This window comes from Lynx rufus, unplaced genomic scaffold (genome assembly GCF_022079265.1).
Source record: "Lynx rufus isolate CCGP_SWC_20201006 ecotype Redwood Valley unplaced genomic scaffold, mLynRuf1.p SCAF_14, whole genome shotgun sequence".
Taxonomy (NCBI): domain Eukaryota; kingdom Metazoa; phylum Chordata; class Mammalia; order Carnivora; family Felidae; genus Lynx; species Lynx rufus.
The window spans coordinates 20308710-20330849 of NW_025814828.1; the positions used below are offsets into that span (position 1 = coordinate 20308710).

Here is a 22140-nt window from a genome sequence, read left to right on the forward strand (position 1 = left end):
AGTCGGTAACCTAACATTCTTGTCCAAAAGTGTTTGAATGAGACCCGGAAGGGTGGGGAGGTGGAGGTGGAGGGGTGCGGTGGGCTACGAAACAGAGCCCGTGACGTTACAATTAAGCCTGTCCAATGATGGGTGGAGGTGGAGGGGGCATGAAACAACCAGTGAGTTTCATCTGCTCAAAGGTGGTGGTGGGGTGGAAAGCATGTAACAGCCAGTATAGTTAAGTGGTAAACAGAACATGGAAATTAAAGTGTCAAGCTGCAACGAGAATTCTGAAGTGCAGTCGCCAGCCCGTCCAGGGAAGGCCCCCCCCCCCCCCCCGGAAGAGGTCCCTGCGGTTGAGGCGGGCCTGGAACGAGGCATAGGATTGGATTCTGGGCGTGGGCTCCAGGCCTCCTCACAGTCCTCTGGCACCTTCGCTACCTTTCGGCAGCGGAGGACTTAGCCGGAGGCGGGGCTCAGCGCCAGGAGCCAGGGTGGGAGGTGCCGGCTTCTGGGAGAACTCAAGCAAAAGAAAGCGAGGGCGGCAGCGGCGAATCAGCGGCCGGCGCGTGCGGCCGCGCGCCCCTCTTGCCCCCCGCGCCCTTCGTGCGCCGCGTACGTGCGGCGGCCGGCTCCGCCCCCGTGGGCGGGCCCTGGAGAAGCCGCGGGCGGCCGGCAGCGGCCCGGGAGCTGCTGCTGCTGCTGCGGCGGCTGCACCCGCGGCGCCGGAGCCGAGGTGGGGGCCGGTGTGAGCGCTCGGCAGACGTGTTCGATCCGCGCGGCTCGGCTGCACTGGCTCCTGCGGCTGCCTAGGCGTCTCGGCTGGTCGGTGCACGGCCTCGGCGAGGATGCGGCTGTTCTGGTGGCTGCTGAAGCAGCCGGTGCCTAAGCAGATCGAGCGCTACTCGCGTTTCTCGCCATCGCCGCTCTCCATCAAGCAGTTCCTGGACTTCGGTGAGTGCGGGGCCGCGGGCCCCCACGGTCGCCACGTTCCCCACAGCCCCCGGGACTCGGGGCCGCTGCCTTCCAGGCCCGCCGCGGGTCTCCCCGGCCTCGGGGCAAAGTCCGTGGGAACCGCGGGCGGGGCTCCGGGATGCCCGGGGTCTCTCCCAGGGACTCGGATTTCAGGGCGCCGAGGGGCAGGGCCTGGCGCTCACACACCGGCCAGGGCTTTACCTGAAAACCCAGAAACCGCGTCCGAGGACCCTTATCGGGCGGGACGCCCCAGACCTGCTTCGGTAGCTTCAAATCTACTTGACACAGACCTCACCGCCCTTAAAACTTAGTAGCGGAATGTGGGTGGCTTTTTAATATTTTTGTTAGATTTGTTAGATCCTTTTTGTTGTTGTTGGGTAAGCGCTGTTTAGAAACATCTTGAGGTCGAATACATTATGCAATGGCATTTTGTTCCTTTTTTGCCCTAAGGTGTTCCTGTATGCCTGGAGCGGCAGGACTCGAACTGTTGTCTTTTTCGTGTTAGGTTAAAGCAGTTAGAGGCCTGGACTGCGAACGCCTTACATGCTGGGGAGGAGGGGACGCGTGGGCTCCTAGCGTCAGAGCAGGGTCTGATACACCCCGGGTCTCAGTGCCAGCACCTTTCATCGCGCCTCTCCTTTTGTGTCCCACCACCTTGTCCCCCCATCGGGTGGGCTGGTGGGCAGTTCACACGGATGAAGGTGGGAGCGCAGAAGCCCCGGCCCTCACCCTGTCCGAGAGGCCTAGCTGAAATGGGAATAGATGCCACCACCTTATGTTAACCGGATCGTGTTTCCCCATAGTGGTGCCTTTTCAGCCACGGAGCGAATACTTGCAATCGCTGGAGGCGAGGGAGCTGGTTGTGAGACACCTGACAGTAAAACAAATGTGCGCACCCAGGTGTCCGGATGGAGGTCAGCATCCTTGGAGGGGAATAAAATGGAGCAGCAAACATGCCCTGCGCTCTCAAGGGAAAATAATGGGGCATCTGTTCATTTAATGAATTTTATGTGAATGTAAAGGGATCGTATCAGGTGGGAATAAAAACTACAAGTGCAGAGGAGGTAGAACATACAGGGAGGATCTGGCAGGCAAAATGCGATGTTGTGTGTATACTTAAAAAGTTGGGGTAGGAAGAGAGGAATAGGTTAAAGTTAGGCCAGATTAAATTTTAAGAACCCACTTTGCCAGAGAATGAGGAGGAAAGTCAAAGTTCAATGAGATGTTGACCTTTGCATCTTCAGCTTCCCCCCTAAAAGCTTTTCAGTCGTTCGCTATCTCTGGCCACTTGTGAGAGTTTTAGAGGTTTGAAGCAGCCCCTGACTTCAGGATTTAGAAAGAAGATGCCACCATTGCTATAAATAGCGTGTTTCCCATCCCTACTTTATGGTTTAGAGATGATTCCAAAGATGTCAGCTTCATCGGGGGTGAACCGGGCTAGGTTAATTCACAGTAAAAGGAGCAGAAGGAGTCCAGAAATCCCGAATTTCCCTCTTCCACCCTCAAAGTTAAAGCAATAGCTGTTGTAATAGGCTAGTGAAATTTCGGTTGATTTATTCCTATAGCAGCTAGTATCTCCCCGTGTTAAGAGATGTCTTGCAAGAATGTTACTTGAGTAGCAAGACCACAGTGGAGGATAGTGTTAGCGTGGAAAACCCCATGGGACCAGTATCTGGGAATAAATGTTCTAATTTTTTTCTGCCACTATCTCAAGAGGATGGCCTTGTCTAAGTGAGCCTCACTGGGGTTCGTTTTCCTCATGAATGAAACGTGTGGATTGTTTCAGGTAATCTGTAAAACACAACTCCCAAAATATGTGATTGTAGTTTCAAAGGAAAAGGGATGAGCCTTTCAGAAGAAAACAACCAAATCTCTTGATAGATATTTCCCATAAAAGGCTTCTGACCTATTTTGGGAGAGGTGGAGGGATACACTAATCTAGGATAATGGAAGAAGCCTAATAATTGAAGTCTTTTCCTTATAAGGAAGCCCACAGAAGAGCTATATATAATTGTAGTGGAATTTGCTAGAAACTACAAGCCTAGTTTGTCATATCCAGAGACAGGTGGCAGGCAGCCTATGTTTAATGACAACAAGCAGAAGAAGAGAGACCGTCTCAACTTCTACCTTTCTTTTAGCTCTTCTAGCTCTTGATAGTTCTATTTTGGCAAATAATGTAGGAGTTTGAGAATTTAGAACAGATGTGGGGATATTTTTAAGGTGAGAAGGAAGAAGAGTAAAAAGGCTGAATGCCTTCCTATGATTGGTGGAAACTGTGGATAAAGGCCACCTCAAATGCTTAAAGGACCAGCTGGGAAGCAGCAAATGACTACATGAAGCCAGCCAGGTGGGGACTGTGGCAGACTCCCAGGTATGTGCTGGCTCCCAGAGGGGCGGTTGATTGGCACTGATTCAGTATATTTTAAAAGATCTGAGGCTCGGGGTGCCGGGCTGGCTCAGTCTGGGAGTGTGCAACTCTTGATCTTGGGGTCATGACTTGGAGCCATGCTTTAGGTGTAGAGATTACTTAAAAATAAAATCTTTAAAAAAATAGGGGCACCTGGGCGGCTCAGTAGGTTAACCGTCTGACTCTTGATTTTGCTCCAGTCGTTATCTCAAGGTGCATGAGTTCTACCCCCTCGATGGGCTCTCACTGACAGCACCAAGCCTGCTTGGGGTCCTCTCTCCCCCTCATTTCTTCCCCTCCCCCGCATGTGCCTTCTCTCTCTCTCTCAAAATGAAAAGACAAGAACTGAGGCTCAAACAAAGTAGATACGTGGACCGTGTTGACCTCCAGGCCACCACTTGGTGACTTTTACGATTTTTTTCCCTGGCTCCTTTACAAACGGGACATACATTTTTGACTGAGTAATCAGACAGGAACCAAAGAAAGTATATACACATGATTCTGTGTTACGGTATTTGTGATAACCATGTTAACAAATAACTTGTAGTTTCTATGGCCACTGAAATAGCTTTATTTATTTATTTATTTATTTATTTAAGCAAGCACGAGCGGGGGAGAGGGGCAGAGGGAGACAGAATTTTAAGCAGGCTGCATGCTCAGTGTGGAGCCCAACATGGTGCTTGATCCCACGACCCTGGGTCCATGATCTGAGCTGATACCAAGAGTCAGACACTCAACAGACTAAGCCACCCAGATGCCCCGAAATAGCGTTATTATATTAGTGTATCCACACTAGTAAAATACGGAGATTATCTTCCTTGTTTAAGAGTGAGGATTAAAACCGGTTGTTACTTCAGAAGGAGTGATTTTATTTTTATTATAAGTTTTTTAATGTTTGTTTATTTTTGAGGGAGAGAGGGAAGGAGGGAGACACAGAATCCGAAGCAGGCTCCAGGCTCCAAGCTGTCGGCATAGAGCCCTACATGGGGCTCGAACTTTCAAGAGCCATGAGATCATGACATGAGCCAAAGTTGGACACCCAGCTTACTGAGCCACCCAGGCACCCCAGTGATTTTATTTTAAAGGAAGGGTTCTCATTCTCGACACCCCTGACATTTGGGACAGGTCATTGTTGGGAGTGTGTCCTGTGGGTTGTTGGAAGTTTACTAAAGCAGTGTCACTGGCCTCTACCCACTAGATGCCATTAGCCACTAGATGTCACCAGTTGTGACAACCGAATGTCTCCAGACAGCGCCATACCCTTGAGGGGAGCAAAATCACCCTTTGTGGAGGACTGCTGCTGGAAAGTACTGGGTTTAATGCCTGGGTCCCATACCTCAAACTTCTCATGTAAATGGCCTGCAGGTGGGGTGCATGGCACTGGTATTTTTTGAAGATTCCCAGGTTGTCCTTAAGCATAACCAGCATTGAGAACCACTAATTAGATGACCTTCCGATCTAGAATACCGTTGCCCTTTCATATGTGTGCCATTTTTTCTATGCCCTTTAAAATAATGAGTTTCTAGGGGCACCTGGGTGGCTCATTCGGTTAAGCGGCCGACTTCGTCTCAGGTCATGATCTCGCGGTCCGTGGGTTCGAGCCCCGCGTCGGGCTCTGTGCTGACAGCCCAGAGCCTGGAGCCTGTTTCAGATTCTGTGTCTCCCTCTCTCTGACCCTCCCCTGTTCATGCTCTGTCTCTCCCTGTCTCAAAAATAAATAAAACGTTAAAAAAATTTTTTTAACTAAATAAAATAATGAGTTTCTTGAACTCAGTCTTTACCTGAAATATGGCCTTCCGCACAGGGAGCAAGTATAGCAAGCATAGCGTTTTAAATGGATTATGAGTTTATAGTGGCAATAGTGCTTTCTAAAGGGTGGAATTTTTTTTAAAAACGCTATTTTTCTCTTGATCTGAGATTGGAGTTACATGGTTTCAAATTTAAAAAGTGCTCAGGGCGCCTGGGTGGCTCAGTCCGTTAGGTGTCCGACTTCAGCCTAAGTCATGATCTCGCAGGTCCCGAGTTCGGGCTCCATGTCGGACTCTGTGCTGACAGCTCAGAGCCTGGAGCCTGCTTCCGATTCCGTGTTTCCCTCTCTCTGCTCCTCCCCCACTCACGCTCTGTCTGTTTCTCTCAAAAATAAACATGTTTTTCCAAAAAAGCGCAACAGGACGTAGACAGAAATGTCACCTTCCTACTTTTGTCCACTAGCCTCCCCATTTATTGCATAAACGGCAACTCGTTATAGTTCTGTCCGTACCTTGCTTTTTAAACTTTATACCTTAGAGATTTCCAATCTTTATCTACAGTACTTCCTTTTTCTTTTTCAGGGCTTCTGAGAGTTTGTTTATATAAGTGTTCTAGAATTCACTAGCCAACTCCCTCTTTATGGCTACTAGGTCTTTCCAGTCTTTGCTGTGACAACCAGTGCTGCGGCGAGTTGTGTGGATCATTCTGTGCATGTACGAGGATGTATAGAGGACATACTCCTAAATGTGGGATTACTACGTCAGAGTGTGTGCGCATTTGAAATCTTCACACACATTGCCAAATCGCTTTCCAGAGAGATTGTTTATCCTCTCACTAGAAGTTTCTGGAAGTACCACCTATTTTCCTCTGCTTTTACCAGATTGTCTTCAAACTTTTGATGAATGAAAAGTGGTATCTAGTGAGAATTTTTTCTCCTCGAGTAAACAATTTTTTATTTTCGTTTTTTCTTATGGAAGGTTTTGAGCATAGACAGAAGTGGCGAGAATTGGCTCTTGAACTCCTGGGTTCATTATATTAGTATCCACGTGCTGTTTGTCTGTAGATCCTGCGTGTACGTGCAGTCTGTTAGATTTTCTTATCGGTGACATGCTTGTTTTAGAAAAAAACCTTTTGCTTCTATATTAAGACCAATTTGTCTCTCGAATGATCTGTCCTTTAAAGATTTGGTAGAACCCCCCTGTGCAACCTTTTAAACCTAGTGTGTTTAGGGACTGTTGCTCTTTCTGTATTTTGTGCTATTGATCTGTATAGATTTTCTTCTAGAGTCCGTTTTATATTTCCTTAGAAAATTGTCCTAGTCATTGAGGTTTTAAGTCCATTTGCATAGCTGAGATAGTAGTCTCTTAGCAGTCTTAATTTTCTCTGTGGCTGTTCCTCTATTTTATATTCCCCCCTCCCCTTTTTGATGAGATTACATGGGAGTTTATGATTGGATTCCTCTATTAGTTTTATGACTTTTGTTTTCTAGTTCATTAATGTCCACTTTGACTTTGTTAATGCCCTCTGAGCTCCTCAATATCCTTGGGTTTATTTTGCTCTTCTTTTTTCTTTTCAAGTTGGACATTTGGTTTCTTTTCTCTTTGGCTGTTTATTTTAGTATTTAAGGCTCCAATTAGTCCTCCGAGCACTGCTTAGCTGCTGACATGTACAGTATTTGATCCTCTCTCCTCCCTGCTCTTCTGCATCTTCAGATTTTTGTTCTTCTGTGAACTAAGAGTTGGTGGACTTTTTAAATTTTCGGTACAGGTGCATCCTGTATTTTCATTTTCTTGATAGTTTTGTTGCATTGTGATCAGCAAACGTTGTCTGAATTATTTCTTTAATTTATTGATGTTTACTTTGTAGCCCGTGTATGATCATTTCCTGTGAATGTTCCTTGGGCAGCAAAAAGATGATGTTCTCTTCTCAGGTTACAGAGTTTGATATTCCGTATCTGCCATATTAGGTTATTTAAATTTCCTATACCTTTACTTTTTATTTTATCTACTTGATCCATCATGACCTGAGAGAAGTTCAATTCTCGTAATAGAATTTTGTTTCTCCCTATCTCTCTTATAGTAGTATTTCCTTTATCTTGTTTGTTGCTTAGACATTCTTAACTGTCATGCCCTCATTGTGAGACGTACCCTTTAGCAATACAGAGTGCTGCCCTTTTACTAGTTTAATGCTTTTAAGTCTGGACTCAACCTTATTTGACATTGAGATCTAGATCCCCATTTTCCTCGTGTTTACATTTTCTGGTAGAGCATTGCTATTTTATTTTGTTTTTTAATTTTTAGTCCTTTATTTTCAGTCTTTCTGAAACGTGGTATAAAGTTAGGTTTTGCTTTGTGAATCAAACTTTTGCTTTTATGTGGTGAAGTTTAACCGATACATACGTTTGTTGATATGAAAGATCCATCATCTGTAATGATAACCATCTGTAATTTTCTGTTGCTTTCTATTTTTAATACCTTAATTTTTCTGCTGTATTATATATCTTTATCTGCTGTTTTATTATAGTTATTTTAACAGTGAGGTTTGAATTTTTGGTTCCTGTGATTATGTTAGGACCTCTTTGTCCAGCAAGGTCACCGCTAGCCACTTGAGCCTAGTTAGCACTTGAAATGTGGCTAGTGTGGCAGAGAAACTGAATTGATTTCAATTTCAATTTAAACTTGATGCTCAATGCAGTTAAATGGAAAACTTTTAGCTCTGTTTAGAACAGTTTGGATATGTGAATCTACCTTAACTATAATGATGAAATCTAATTATAGGTCACTTATTTCTGATAGAAATTTAGGTTTTGAATTGAATTGTGCTAAAAGTATAAGATACACAGTGGACTTCAAAGACTTACTGTAAAAATTGGCAAAACATCTCAATATATTTTTATATCGATTTCACGTAGACATAATATTTTGGATATGTTCGGATTGTTTGGATAGTTTAAATAAACTATCAACTTTCACCTGTTTCTTTGTGAGTTAATGTGGCTGGTAGGAAATTTTAAAATACACATGTGGCTCACATTATGTTTCTATTGGACAGTGAGGCTTCGGATAGGGTATATTAATTCCTTAGTAGGAGTGATAGAAGTATCACATTTTAGTGTTCAGAATGAACACGTATTGATTTTCTTTTGCAATATAACTTCCACAGTTTTTTTCCTTATGAACCTGTTACTCTTGGGATTTGGGGATTAATTTGTCTTTGAAGGGCAGCTCATGCTCATGGTAGTTCTTTGTTATATTTGCAAAGGTTTGAGTTCTTTTTTTCCGTTAAGAAGTTGTTAGGAATTCAAACTTCTCTTAGTGATCTAAGGAAAGGAGAACTCAGACTAAGACATACATTAAAGACAGAACCTTCTGAATCTTGAATGAGTTCATAGGAAATGATTCACATTTTCATCTGGACCTGCTTTTCATCTTCCCGTCTCACTCTGGCCACTTCTGTTTCCTTCATTCATCACTTTGATCCCCTTCCTGCAGACTTACTTCCCCTTTTGTTTTATTTTCCAGTTCCTTTGCGCTTGTCTTTTGCACAGCTGCACCGGTATTGAAGGTGTTTGCTCCAGCGTCCTCTTATTTTATTTTATTCTATTCACAACCGTCTCTTTCTAGAGGGCGGCGCTCACCTCTTTGGAACTTCTCATGCTTTCTTCAGCTGTCTGCTGTCTGCAGAGTGGGCGCTCTGTCATTGGTGATGACTGGCTCCATATAAAGGGTGTGAAACACCCTGTTACTTTAGTCAGTTAGTATATAAGATTAAACTTCCATAGGGGCACCTGGGCGGCTCAGTCGGTTAAGCATCCTGGTCTTGATTTTGGCTCAGGTCATGCCTTACAGTTGGTGAGTTCGAGCCCCGTGTTGGGCTCTGCTGACCGCTTGAGGCCTGCTTGGGATTCTCTCTGCCCCCCACCCCAGCCCTTCCCCCACTCAAAATAAATAAGTAAATATTAAACAAATAAAAACATAAAAACCTTTCATTATATCCCCACATTTAAATATAGCATCTCCCAAATAAAACCACCAGAAAGCAGGTTGTCTGACAGTCCTGGCTTCTTTTCACAGAAAAGATGTCTGCCACAGTCCTGGTTCTCTGAACCTAGGAGCCTTTAGTTGTTAGAAGGCACCAGCCAATTTCCTTATTTTTATTGTTCTTGAGGTTTAAGGGCCCAGCCACTTTCTGTTTTCCTTTAGAAAGTATTTTAAGATTCCACTACCTGCTGAAAAGTTGACTTTGGTTTCAAATGACTTGTCTTTGAAAAGTCTTGGTTTTTTTTAAGTCCTTTTGCTCTTCGAAGCCTCATTACCACTGGAGGGAAGAATTACCACTGGTTTTATTTACAGAGGAAATGAAAAGGTTTTTTTTAATTATCATGTTAGGAAAAAGGAAAAACAATTGCATTGTTTCCGAATGTCTTTATTTTGTACCTGTATGTACATGTACGTGATATACCTTTTCTCTAAGCAGGAAGGTTTTTCTGCTGTGAAGAGTTGCCAAGAATTAGACTAACCTGTTTGGAGACAGAAGCCAACTGTTCAGAATTAAAGGGGAAGAGAACGATTTCAGTCAGGGTAAAGATACCTAACTTGGCTTCATGCATCTTGATCAGTATTTAAGTTTAAAGACAGAATTGGCCCTTTGGGTCCTTAGTGATCAGATAGCATTGGATTTCAACATAATCTCGTTTATCAGGCTCTGGGCACTAAAGTTGTGGCTTTGGCTTCGTTGTCTTTGCAGTTTTGTGTGCGACTCTTTGTAGCTTTGAAGGGGCGGCATGGCCACACTTGCTGACCTGTTGGGTGGTTTTCTCCCACTAAGCTTTAGGAAATTCAGGCTATTGGCAAGATTTGAGAAACTTTGGATTTGTTACTGGATGGAATGAGAAAATATTATCGCTTTTCCTTTTTCTTTATATTGTATGGGCGTTACGTTATTTGACTTCGCTGATAAGCTGACGTCAGAGTTGGGCAAATGCTTTTTGTTTTTGGAATGCCATATTCGAAGATATGTCGAACTATATAGCCTGAGGGCCAGTCCCCTGTTTTGTTTTTTAATTAATAGACTTTAGTTTTAAGAGTAATTTTAAGACCATGGTGAAAGGGAAGGGGAAAAATAGTTACAAAGAGAGAGGGAGGAAAGCATACAATAAGAGACTCTTAAATACAGAGAACAAACTAAGGGTGGAGGGGGGGTGGGGGAGAGGGGAAAATGGGTGATGGGCATTGAGGAGGGCACTTGTTGGGATGAGCACTGGGTGTTCTATGTAAGCGATGAACTATGGGAATCTACCCCAAAAACCAAGAGCACACTTGACACACTGGATGTTAGCCAATTTGACAATAAATTATATTAAAAAAAATAATTTTAGGCTCACTGCAAAATTGAGCAGAAAGTACAGGGAGCACCCATGCACAGCCCCTCCCCAATTACAGCCCTTCCACCCCACCATCAACATCCTGCACCAGTGTGGGGACATTTGTTACAACTGATGAACCAACATTGGCCCATCACAGTCCATAGTTTATGTTAGGGTTCCGGTCTTTGTCTTTTTTTTTTTTTTTAATTTTTTTTTCAATGTTTATTTATTTTTGGGACAGAGAGAGACAGAACATGAACGGGGGAGGGGCAGAGAGAGAGGGAGACACAGAATCGGAAACAGGCTCCAGGCTCTGAGCCATCAGCCCAGAGCCCGACGCGGGGCTCGAACTCACGGACTGCGAGATCGTGACCTGGCTGAAGTCGGATGCTTAACCGACTGCGCCACCCAGGCGCCCCAATTCCGGTCTTTGTCTTGAACGCTCTCTGGGTTTTGACCTCGCCTGTTTTTGTAAATAAAGTTTTATTGGAACATGCCCATGTATTACATATTGTCTGTGATTTCTGTCCCTCCACAAAAGCAAAGTTGGCCATTTGGCCCACAGAGCCACAAATGATTGCTGTGTGGCCCTTTACAGAACGTTTTGTACCTCTCTCTAGTCTAAGCTAATGGCAGCCTGTTAAAGGAGATTTTGCTGTGATTGCTCTAAAATTTGGATTTAAATGATGAAGATCTGTTTCTCCCAAATGCTAGTGAAAGCAAATACTGTATTGGCTCTCTGAAGCGTAACATGAAGTTAGCTAAGACCTTTCCAGGTAATCCATGATTTACCTATGTGGTATGTGCCCCTGGGGGGAGTGACCATGTGAAAGGGAAAGTTTAAGGGTTCTAGTTTCTCCACAGCCCTGCCACAGTGAGGTGTTATGATTTTAATTGTGTAATAGGTAACATAGAAGCTAAGTGTTTTACTTTTTTTCCCTGTGTGGTTTATTTTCTGCATTTTGTTGTGTGTAAAGTGCCCTTGACCGCTTACTAACTAGAATCTGGAGTTTTAACATTTCCATGAATTCTTGTATCTGTTTGGCATAGTAACCTATTGTACTGTGTAAGTATCATTGCTCACCACATTCCCTTTTTTGGTAAAGTAATTATCAGAGTATGCAATTAAAGGCATTTGGAAAGAATATCACCTATAATTCTTCCATCCATTTTTTTGTGATAGTCTTCCAGCTTTTGCCCATATGTTTGCATGTATTATGACTGAATGCTAGTTTCCTTTTTGTTTAGTGCACAGTCTGAGTTTTTTTATGCTCAGTCAATTACAGTGCTTTTATCATGGTCAGATTTATCACCTATAGCATTTTGCAAATTGTTACTAAACCCCTCTGGAATTTATTGCCATTTCTGATGGGACTTTTGCAGCTAACTCAGTTTGGCTCTGTTCTGTTTTCTAGTTGCATAGCAACAGTTCTTAAGGCCTGAAATCTTTCGCTGTGTTTCTGTTTTTATCACATGCTAAGTTCACAGAGTAGTTTATATTTGTGGATTCTATTCAGTAGGACAGCTTTTCTGATTTTAACGAAGTAGTATATGTTAACCTTTGCCTCATAATTTGTGTTGAAATTTGGTAAGGACGATTCTTTATTTCCATATTTTTTTAGAAATTCTTGCTGTACCTGCCCACTTATTCTTTTTGATAAATTAGTTAACTTACAGGAAAACGTGTTAAGGGGAGTGTGGGTGGCTTACCTGACATTAATTGCAACTGACCTGGCAGCATTCACCTAGCCCATTTCACTTTCATGGTATGTGGGGGGATCAGTTTACCTCCATGCTTCCCCTACGGGCAGAGCCAGGTTTGATTGAGGCCCCTGGTGGTATCTTTCATATCCTTCAAGGAGAACCCTATTCCTGGTCAGTGTCTCGTCTTTTCCCAGATTATACTTTCTGCCATAGTGAATGGCACAAAAATTACAGCAAACTATTACATTTACAGATTTATATTTATATTTATATTGTATATACATATACAGGTCCATATTTATATTGCCTCTGATTGAACAGTTGGGGTTCTAAGTCACTGGTAGATTATTTCCCTAAGCATCACACAGGCAGTCATTATTTTACTTTCATTCTTAGACATGATACGTGATTCCAGTCGGACCATTTGAGTTGTACCAACGTTGCTTGCTTTCTTACTAGGGCATGGGTGTCAGTATATAATAGTTTCACTGTTGGGAATAAATTACTAAATACCTCTAACATTTTCCTGGAGTGGGAAGTTAAATATTTCCCAATGTCTTCTTGGCCAAAAAACAGTAGGGGCCTTTGAGATGTGTAACATACCTTTCTTTCCCCAGCAAATGGTTAGATTTTCACAGCTCAGAGCATATTCTGGGTTTTATCTGAACGTCTCCTGGGACCTGTCCTAGTAGAATATAGTGTTTCCTTAAACTTGGTAGCATGTATTCCTTAGTATCTGATTGCCAACTTTGTATAAATTTGGTTAATTTCTCTTCCCATTTGTGATATTAAGTAGAAAGCAAAAGGGTCATTGCTATATTACTATACCTATCTATACTGGTCATGTAGTGTGGTCGTGACCCCTTTATTTCTAATCAACTCCTAAGCTACTTGCTCGCAGCGAGTCCCCCTTCCCTAGAAACTGCCCTGTGTACAGAGGGAGCCCAAGTCTCTGGTTAGCATTCTGTACAGATTCTCTGCCACGCTATCTCCAACCTGCATACTCCTAGTTCTGCTTCTTCGCTTGGTTTTAGAAACTGTTGGAGAAGGAAATTAAAATGGACTCTGTGTAAACTGAAAAAGATCGAGTAGATTCCAGCAGCATTTTCTGAGTACTTACCAACACTTGGTATAAAATACATTATTGTGGAGTTCTGACAACAGTCGTGTCCATGTTACAAATTGGGAAACTGAGGCTCAGGGCTGTTAAGAAAAGTACCCACACATACAGTAGAGCCGGGGACCCATGACCTGCTCGTCGTACCACCCCTCTGTAGCTGAGGAAGTAGGTAAGGATTGTGCGCAGTGTGGAAACAAAACCCTCCAGAGGGGAAGGATCGACGAGAACACCGTCGCCGCTTGGCAGGAGTCACCACGTCCTGAAGTACGGCCATCTCCTTCATGAATGTGTTCAGCAGTTTTTATCTTTCTTGTGTAGGATCATCTAAAGGACAAGGAGAAAGAAGATAGTGGTAACACTGAGAAGTCTCTTAAGACTATGAGAACATCCTCGGTCAGCTTCCTAAGAGGCTGAAACAAATCTCAAACATGAAAATAGAGGCCAAAATAGACGGGTAAACAGCCACTGTCTGAGCCTGAGGAGTTTTTGATTTGCCTTCCCTGGTTGGATTTTTTGTGATTAATGTTAGTCAGTGGTCTTCAGTCCTGCCGCTCAGGAGAATAATCTGGGCTGCTCCTAAAACTAGTGGCACCTGCCCCTCTTTGAGGCCAGTGAATCAATCCCCAGAGGTTGTGTCTAGGCGCCAGGATCCTGGAGTTACCCACGTGACTGTGATGTGCTGAGAACTGTGTTAGATCCAGTAGACTGTTGGCCTAAGCCTAAGAGCCGTGAACCACTTCAGAGGATGGGGTCCGAGATGCTGAAGTTTAGCACTTGAACACCTGGATTTGGAATGAAGTGGAAACAGAAGCTTTGGGAAATTGTCAAGGCATAGTCACTGCCTTTGGGAAACTTCTAGATAAATGTGAGGCAGGGGGAAATACATAAATTTAGATGTGTTAGTCAACGTTTATGAACCCTATGACTTTGTGGCATGCGTTCCTGCTGTCCCTACCTCTCCCTCGAAGGCTTGTTTCATAGAAGTGGTTTCTGGGAATGTGCACCATGTTAACCCTCTTGTCCTTCATCCACAGCATCCTTAGGGGCTTTCTGGGTGGAGAACACAATTAGAAGAACACATATGAAAGGATGTACTCTTTTTCTTGATCTCTGGCTCCTTTCCTTGGTTGCCTCCTCACCGCAGTGCTCTCTCCATACTCGTCTGAGACTTGACATTACTAAGCACAGTTGGTGTACGATAAATAACTGAATAGAGATACGAACCAACATCTAACCCTCTCTGATGCATTCAGTGGGACCTTGAGCTTAGAGATCATCTCTCCAACGTCCCTAATTTTATACATGGCAAAGTACAAGTCCTGAATAAGGAGCGGAGACTTCCCAAATCATCAGGTAGCTGTTGACATGACATCTTGACCAGCTCTTCCAAGGTGAACCAGAAATTATTCTTTCCAGGAGGCAAAGGCAAATCACTTGATCTCGCTACACTTCAGCGTATTAAGCTACGGAATCAAAATGCTAGCATCCGACCACAGGCTCGTCGTACTGGTACGGTTGAGAACATGGAGCGCAAGGTGTGGCACGTGGTAGGTGCCCAGTAGATGGTGACTGCTTTCATTACGGGAAGTTAGTGACACAGCACTTCCTGGATGAAATCAGCTTACTGCTAAGAACAAAAGCTGCATAGGGAGCTCTTAACCTTGGATGTTAATTATTTTAAGGTTTGTTGGCTGAAGGTCCCAGCTCTAAAAACTGACCATTTTCCAAGAAACAGCACTTTCAGTTTGTTTGTGCTTGGAGCGTAATTGGCTTTGGATCCTCTTCATTCACTGTAGCGGTTAACTTAACATTTTGCCTCAGCCTCGAGGATGAGTGCAGTGTGACCTTGACTTAAATGTTCTTGCTTCCAGGACAACAAGGCGTCACGTAATTTACCAGTCCACCATTAGGACTAGATCTTAAACCCCCTCCCGGAATTAGGTTGATAGGAATCTTTGTGGTTGCCGTGTTACTCACATGCTCTGGCTGGACCAAGCTCTGTTTGTGGGATCGGTTCCTAACATATCCATGCCTTTTCTCTCCGCTCTGTGGCCTGACACACCATGCTGACGGTTACTGCCGCTTTATTTTCACCTTCCTACCTCCCTTGGGTTCGTCTTCCCCTAACTTAAAAGATCTAATACCTCTGACCAAATGTATAGAATGAAGTGATCTGTCTGTAAGAGGAATTGGCCATTACCAGCAAATATTATGTTGCATCCCTGAGTTGTATTTGCTGTAGTAAGTTTATTCTAAAACTTACTAGGTGTTTTTATTTTCAGTTCTAAGCAGGAAATATTTATTAAACACCTACAGTGTGTTGGATTTTGTGCCCGTGGGCTCTTCAGTATTCTGAGGAATTCTGAGGAATCCTGGGACCCACAGGACATAGAACTCATTGAATGGGGGGAATGGCAGAGGGGTTGTCCAGGCAGAGGACACAGTGTGGGCCTATGGTGAAACCCGTTTACAACTTGCTTTGGCCTCACTTGGCGTACAGAAGGGCGGGTTTCTCCCGAGTGTGTTTATGGACACATATCTACCTTCAGACAGTGAACAGGACTCTAAAGAGAGAGGATGAGGGCATTAGTGGATGTTAGTCACTTTCTCTCAGCACAGACCTGGATGCCCCTCAGGGAAGGGTCCAGTGACCCTCGCCTACCTTAATGACCCTGTCATAGTCAGCCTGTACCCTCCTTCCCTATAAGAACAACCAAAATCATTACATGAAGGTAACACGAGCTTCGCACGTCCGTTGCATATGGTGGCACATTCTGTGTGAGATTTTTGTATTCTTTTTAGAAAATAGAATGGCTCTAGTTACATAGGAAGACCTTTCTGTTAGGAAACTGCTTTTACATAAGAGACTGTTAAAAACTGAGAACAAACTGAGGGTTGATGGGGGGTGGGAGGGAGGGGAGGATGGGTGATGGGTATTGAGGAGGGCACCTTTTGGGATGAGCACTGGGTGTTGTATGGAAACCAATTTGTCAATAAATTTCATATATAAAAAAAAATTAAAAAAAAAAGGAAACTGCTTTTAAAAACAATCTTTTGAATGACTCCATATTTCCCGATGTAAATATACAATGTCGTGATTTATTTTACTCTTCCCTTATTGTTGGATGTTTAGGTTGTTCACAGGGTCCCTCCCACACTCTTCATTTGGAAAAATTTCGGACCTTAGGAAAAGTTGTAAGAATACTACAGTTAACATCCATGTCTGGCACCTAGATCCACCAGTTACTTTGCCATATTTGCTTCTTATCTTTCCCCCCTCTGTCTATCCCTCTTCCTGTCTCTTGCCCTGTCCCTCTCTCAACACATGCCTTTTTGGCTGAACCATCTGAGAGCAAGTTGTAGAGAACGTGATTACCCCTAGATACTTAAGTATGTGTATCCGAAGCATAAGAGTATTCTTACCACACTTGGGGAATTCATCATTGATCTCATAAGAAAACTGAATATTCAAATTTCTCCTCATGGCTGGTGGCTCCAGCACTGGACAGCTCAGGTCGAGAACATACTCAGAAGGCACTGTGGCCAAGGAGAGTGCTGAGCTGGACGCAGCAGGGCCCAGGAGGGGGCTTCGGCCTCAGTAGCGTACCACAGATAGAGGACGGGAGTGACAGTTAGGGCTGGCTGGCTGAAAACCGGAGGATGAACTGGAAGTCTGCGAACGGTAGGGTCATCCTTTACCCCAACCATCAGAACATTAGTAGGTAGGTAATTGTCTGTAGGGAAAGTAGAGGGTACCAGGGGACTCTTCTCTAATGGCATCGAGTGAACTACTTAAGGAGAATTAGGGATCCTGGTGTGCTGTTAGGACCCCACCCAGAAGCCCTGAACAACCAGATATTTGCGGTCCTCACTTCGTTGGTCTTTGAAGGCTGCTTCACTCTCAAGCATTACTGAACAAGCACAGGTCACCAGATGTCTGAGGGAAGTCCACAGTGAAAAACAAACTAAACTAAATAAATGGCTGCTCAAAAATGACACCAGAAGAAATAAGTTGAGGCAATCAGAGTGCTTTTTTTTTTTTTTAAGAGTGCTTTAAAATGTAATTTGAGGGGCGCCTGGGTGGCTCAGTCGGTTGAGCGTCCGACTTCGGCTCAGGTCATGATCTCACGGTCCGTGGGTTCGGGCCCCGCGTCGGGCTCTGTGCTGACAGCTCAGGGCCTGGAGCCTGTTTTGGATTCTGTGTCTCCCTCTTTCTCTGACCCTCCCCTGTTCATGCTCTCTCTCTGTCTCAAAAATAAATAAATGTTAAAAAAAATTTAATAAAATGTAATTTGAGAAATCATCCTCTGCACCTCCTCATGATCATAGAGCAAATCCTATTTTCTAAAGATGGCCACACTGATGCTTTCCTACCGTGTACCCTCATCATCCCTCTCTCAAGAGGAGGAAGGATCTGTCCCCTTCTCCTGGGATCTGGACAAGCTTTGTGACTAGCTGTTTTGACTTCCGAGCCTGGATCATAAAAGGCCATGCAGCTTCACCTTGTTCACCGAACCCGTGCAAGAATCCAGCTAACCCAAGGCCGCCATGCTGTGAGCAGGCCGATGGAGAGGCCTCCAGATAGTGCTCTGGTAGGCAATCCTAGTTGGCAAGTCATCGGCCCAAGGTTCAGACTTATAAATGAGGAGCCTTCGGAACTTCCAGGTCCCCCATCTAGTCACTGCCTCCTCAGCCCCAGCCTTTGAGTTTTCCAGCTGAGGTCCCAGACAAGCTATCCCTCCTGCATCCTGTCTGAATTCCTAACCCATGGCATTGGTGAGCATAATGAAATAGACATTGAGCTGAAAGAAGATGTTGTTGGGGCATCGAATTTGCTAGGGAATGTGGTGTGTGTGAAATCCCGTCTTTGGCTCTGATGTTTCTGGCTATTAGTAATAATAACCAAAACACAGTCTGACCTAGAATAGAGGCAGCCTTAATTTTGGTAGACGCCCCAGTCTACATATCTTGATGTCTACACTCAGGAATAAGTTTTCCCAGATAAAGGAAATCTGTGAAACTTCTCAGGCAGTGAAGTACTACTTCTGGACACAGAGTAAATATTTTAAAAGTATAAGTGAAGGACACTTTCTTTTGAAGGCCAATCAATCATTGTTTAGCCCTGGAAAGTCCAAAAATTAATTAATTATGGTTCTAAAATTCAGTGTTTTCAAAAGATTGAAATCTTATAAATGTAACTGGAGAAAAACCGGAGCTGTCCCTAAGATATTATTTTCTCAGTTACATTTTCCCCATTTGAGTATGGTTAATGGTAAAAATACATTGCAGACTCATACATGTAATTGACAGTATTTAGAAAAAAACAGCATAACTAGAATGAGCTGATCAATCTGTTGGTTTTTGATGCCTTGCTATAATTTTCCCTGTTACTGCTCTCCTTTTTCACTCCGTGATTCCATTACTACCTCTCCCAAACCACCCCCCCACCCCCCGCAAGTGTTAAAGCTGAAATATGTGGACAAAGCCCGCTAGTAATGCAGACAGGGGACTCTCCATTTTGGGGGGCATGTGCTCAACCCTCTGCTTCAATTATAAGAGACATTATCAGGTCACTTTATTAACTGAAGAAATATTTTTTCTGCTTCCTGTAAATTAATCAGGAAGAGGATTAAAGATTTACCAGACAGAGGCCACAATGGAAACCAGGTATAAAGAATAAGTCTGAACTCTTGCTCTCAGAAGGCTCGTCAAACGCTCCTTTCTTATCGGTAACCGTCACTGAGAGGGCTCCCTGCACTTGCTCAAAAGTCATTTGTGTTTCTGTGTCTGTTCATCCTGTGTCTTGGTGAATGGAAAGTTATTTGGAACCTCTTTAGACAAAGCAAATCATATGTAGTAATTGTCTCCAACTTCTCAATGAAAGGGCAAAGTTTGAAAAACTGAGAACAGAAGAGAATTGAAAAGTCATCATATGAGCATGAGAAACTAAAGAAATACGCACGAATGTAGTTAAGCTCAGAATCTTCCCTGCCCTTCACCCACTCCCTCATCATCCTTCCAACAGATCCTAGGAAAAAATTTAATTGGTAAAATTGAATAAGGCGAAGCAGATAGAGAAATATGGAATAAAAATGGAAAATCAAAATTAAGGAATGTAGGGAAGCCAAGTAAGTGGGGAAAAAATGAAGCTGAATAACTGGAAAGAATAACTGGAAAATACTGGATATTCCAGAAGACTTAGAAAACTTGAGGCCTTCCGAGAGGACATTCAATTAAAACCAAAAGGATTTTTTTTTTTAATTTTTTTTTTTCAACGTTTATTTATTTTTGGGACAGAGAGAGACAGAGCATGAACGGGGGAGGGGCAGAGAGAGAGGGAGACACAGAATCGGAAACAGGCTCCAGGCTCTGGGCCGTCAGCCCAGAGCCCGACGCGGGGCTCGAACTCATGGACCGCGAGATCATGACCTGGCTGAAGTCGGACGCTTAACCGACTGCGCCACCCAGGCGCCCCTTAAGTTTAGTTTTTTTTTTTTTTCCAAAAGGATTTTTTTAGGTTTACTTAAAAAAAAAAAAAGATTGTCAGAACCCTTTGACTTAATTTAAACTGAATATCCAATATTAATACATGGGATAAAATACTTTCAACTTACATGAGGAAAACCACAGAAAGGTTAAAAAAATTGGGCCTTTCATATTTATTTTTAGGTTCACTAATTAACTAAAAAAGGCTTACCCCCCTGTATAATTAAGGTACCTGAGTACAAAGAATTAATCTCTAAAGCTAAAGAAGAATGTAGGAGTCAAAACAGATTTTTCAGGTATTGTTTCTTAAAACTACAAACTTCCGAAAGTATTCTCTGTTCTTCCAGTAAATCATTGAGGAGCTACCGTAGATGAGGTACTCCCATTGGTGCCATGGTTGGGGGGGGGTGTCTAGAGACAAAACCTGGTTGTTTCTATGGTGGTTGACAACAGGCTGATCATCCAAGATGGCTAGAATAAAGGCTTCCTGGTATTTGGTTATCTTAGACCATTCTTAGTTGTTGAATTTTCTAGTTTGTGCAGAGTTGACCAATGTATGCATCAAGGCCTTTTATTTCAAAATAAATAAAAGTGGTAGGTAGGGACACAACATACTTTAATCCTTCTTAATCCCTTTTTAATTATGTAGAATCACCAAATGAGCGGAGGCAACCGCACTGAACCAGAATGCAGTCGGGCTCTCGGGGGTTTAGCAAGTATCAGATGATTTGGTCTGGCACCCTGTGGCCTCAGGCTTCTCTGCTTTATCATTGCTGGCATCATTAGTGATGGCTATTTAATGAGCCCCCTCTTCTAAATTTTAAGACGTTGTTAATGTTAATGGTTAAGCACTTTTTAACCCTTAACACAGTTCTGTGAAACAGGTACTGTTCTTATTTTATAGCTGGCTACACTGAGGCTTAGAAGTGTAATGTCACCTTCATAGAGCTCCTGAGCCTCGAGTCAGGATTCAAACCCAAGTCTAAGTCTGGCACATGATCTTGGTGTTACTGTTCTGTGGGTCTACAGCCTTTTTTTTTTTTAAGTTTATTTATTTATTTTCAGAGGGACAGAGAGAGAGAGAAAGTGGGGAAGGGGTAGAGAAAGAGAGGAAGAGAGATAGAGAATCCCAAGCAGGCTCCGTACCACCAGTGCAGAACCTGATGCGGGGCTCGAACTCATGAAACGCGGGATCGTGACCTGAGCTGAAGTTAGAGACTTAACCGACTGAGCCACCCAGGTGCCCCAAGTCTGCAGTTTTTTATCTGAATTTTCAAGTCCAAAAACCTCTAAAACTTGAAGTTGTTTTCTCATGCCTTTGGTGGCAAAACATGACCTGAACTTATTTGAGGCCATGGTCTCTGTCCTGCTCTCTGTAAATGTTTGCAGATTTCACTGCAGCTGTATTATGTCTGTATAATAGACCATGTTGCACAATACGTGTACATACTCCTTTTTACCTTCCTAAAATCTGATAACCTTGAAATTCTGAAACCATCTAGCCCTGTGGGTTTCCAGCACAGACAGGGACCTGACCGCCCCTTGCCACCTGCCAGCCTGCCCCCACTTCTCCTGGTCCTTTCCCTTCCCCTGACCCTAGGCTTCCAATTTGCTGCTACTGACGCGGACATGGCAGTTTAAAAATGGAAACTTTTTGGGGTGCCTGGGTGGCGCAGTCGGTTAAGCGTCCGACTTCAGCCAGGTCACGATCTCACGGTCCATGAGTTCGAGCCCCGCGTCAGGCTCTGGGCTGATGGCTCAGAGCCTGGAGCCTGTTTCCGATTCTGTGTCTCCCTCTCTCTCTGCCCCTCCCCCGTTCACGCTCTGTCTCTCTCTGTCCCAAAAATAAATAAACGTTGAAAAAAAAAATTAAAAAAAAAAAATGGAAACTTTTTGTGTCAAGAAATTCAGGTAATTTTTTTAAATCCCAAGTTCATACTGCCACTCACCATTCTGATTCAACCCCCGTGGGCTTCTTCCTCTTCTCTCCTGTTCCCTCACTTCCTTCTCCTCCAGGGAGTACTTCATCATTTCTTTTGTGCTTAAAAAAAAAAAAAAAAGGTGTCTTTTCTATTTAACCAGGATGCTAAGTATTTCTCCTGGTGTGTGAAAAGTTAGATGTACTTTTTACCTTAGATAATAACAGGTGCTTCATTTTGTGATGCGATTCACTATGATTTAAAAATCAGCATTTTCAGTGCATTTAAAATGATTCGTGTCTAAGAATTATATGAAACATTTTAGGAATGATATATATTACCTGAAGCAAAGCAGCCGGAGTCCTTTTAAATCATCTAAAGCCAAATAAGTGTGCATAGAGGAGGTGATGGAAGGTCGTTGCTGGGATACCAC

The 22140-nt window shown here is 43.6% G+C and overlaps 1 protein-coding gene across 4 annotated transcripts in view; it reads left to right on the forward strand.

Moving 5' to 3' along the window:
* The first annotated feature begins 707 nt into the window (after positions 1 to 707).
* Positions 708 to 22140, forward strand: part of PDK3 (pyruvate dehydrogenase kinase 3) — a 67236-nt gene continuing 45803 nt past the window's right edge. Inside the window, exon 1 of one of the 4 annotated variants that reach the window (XM_047076023.1) lies at positions 708 to 936. In XM_047076023.1, the coding sequence (XP_046931979.1) occupies positions 831 to 936 (106 nt within the window). In that variant the 5' untranslated portion in view covers positions 708 to 830. The remainder of the gene's footprint in view (positions 937 to 22140) is intronic. The other 3 variants (XM_047076020.1, XM_047076022.1, XM_047076019.1) reach the window with 3 other exon arrangements.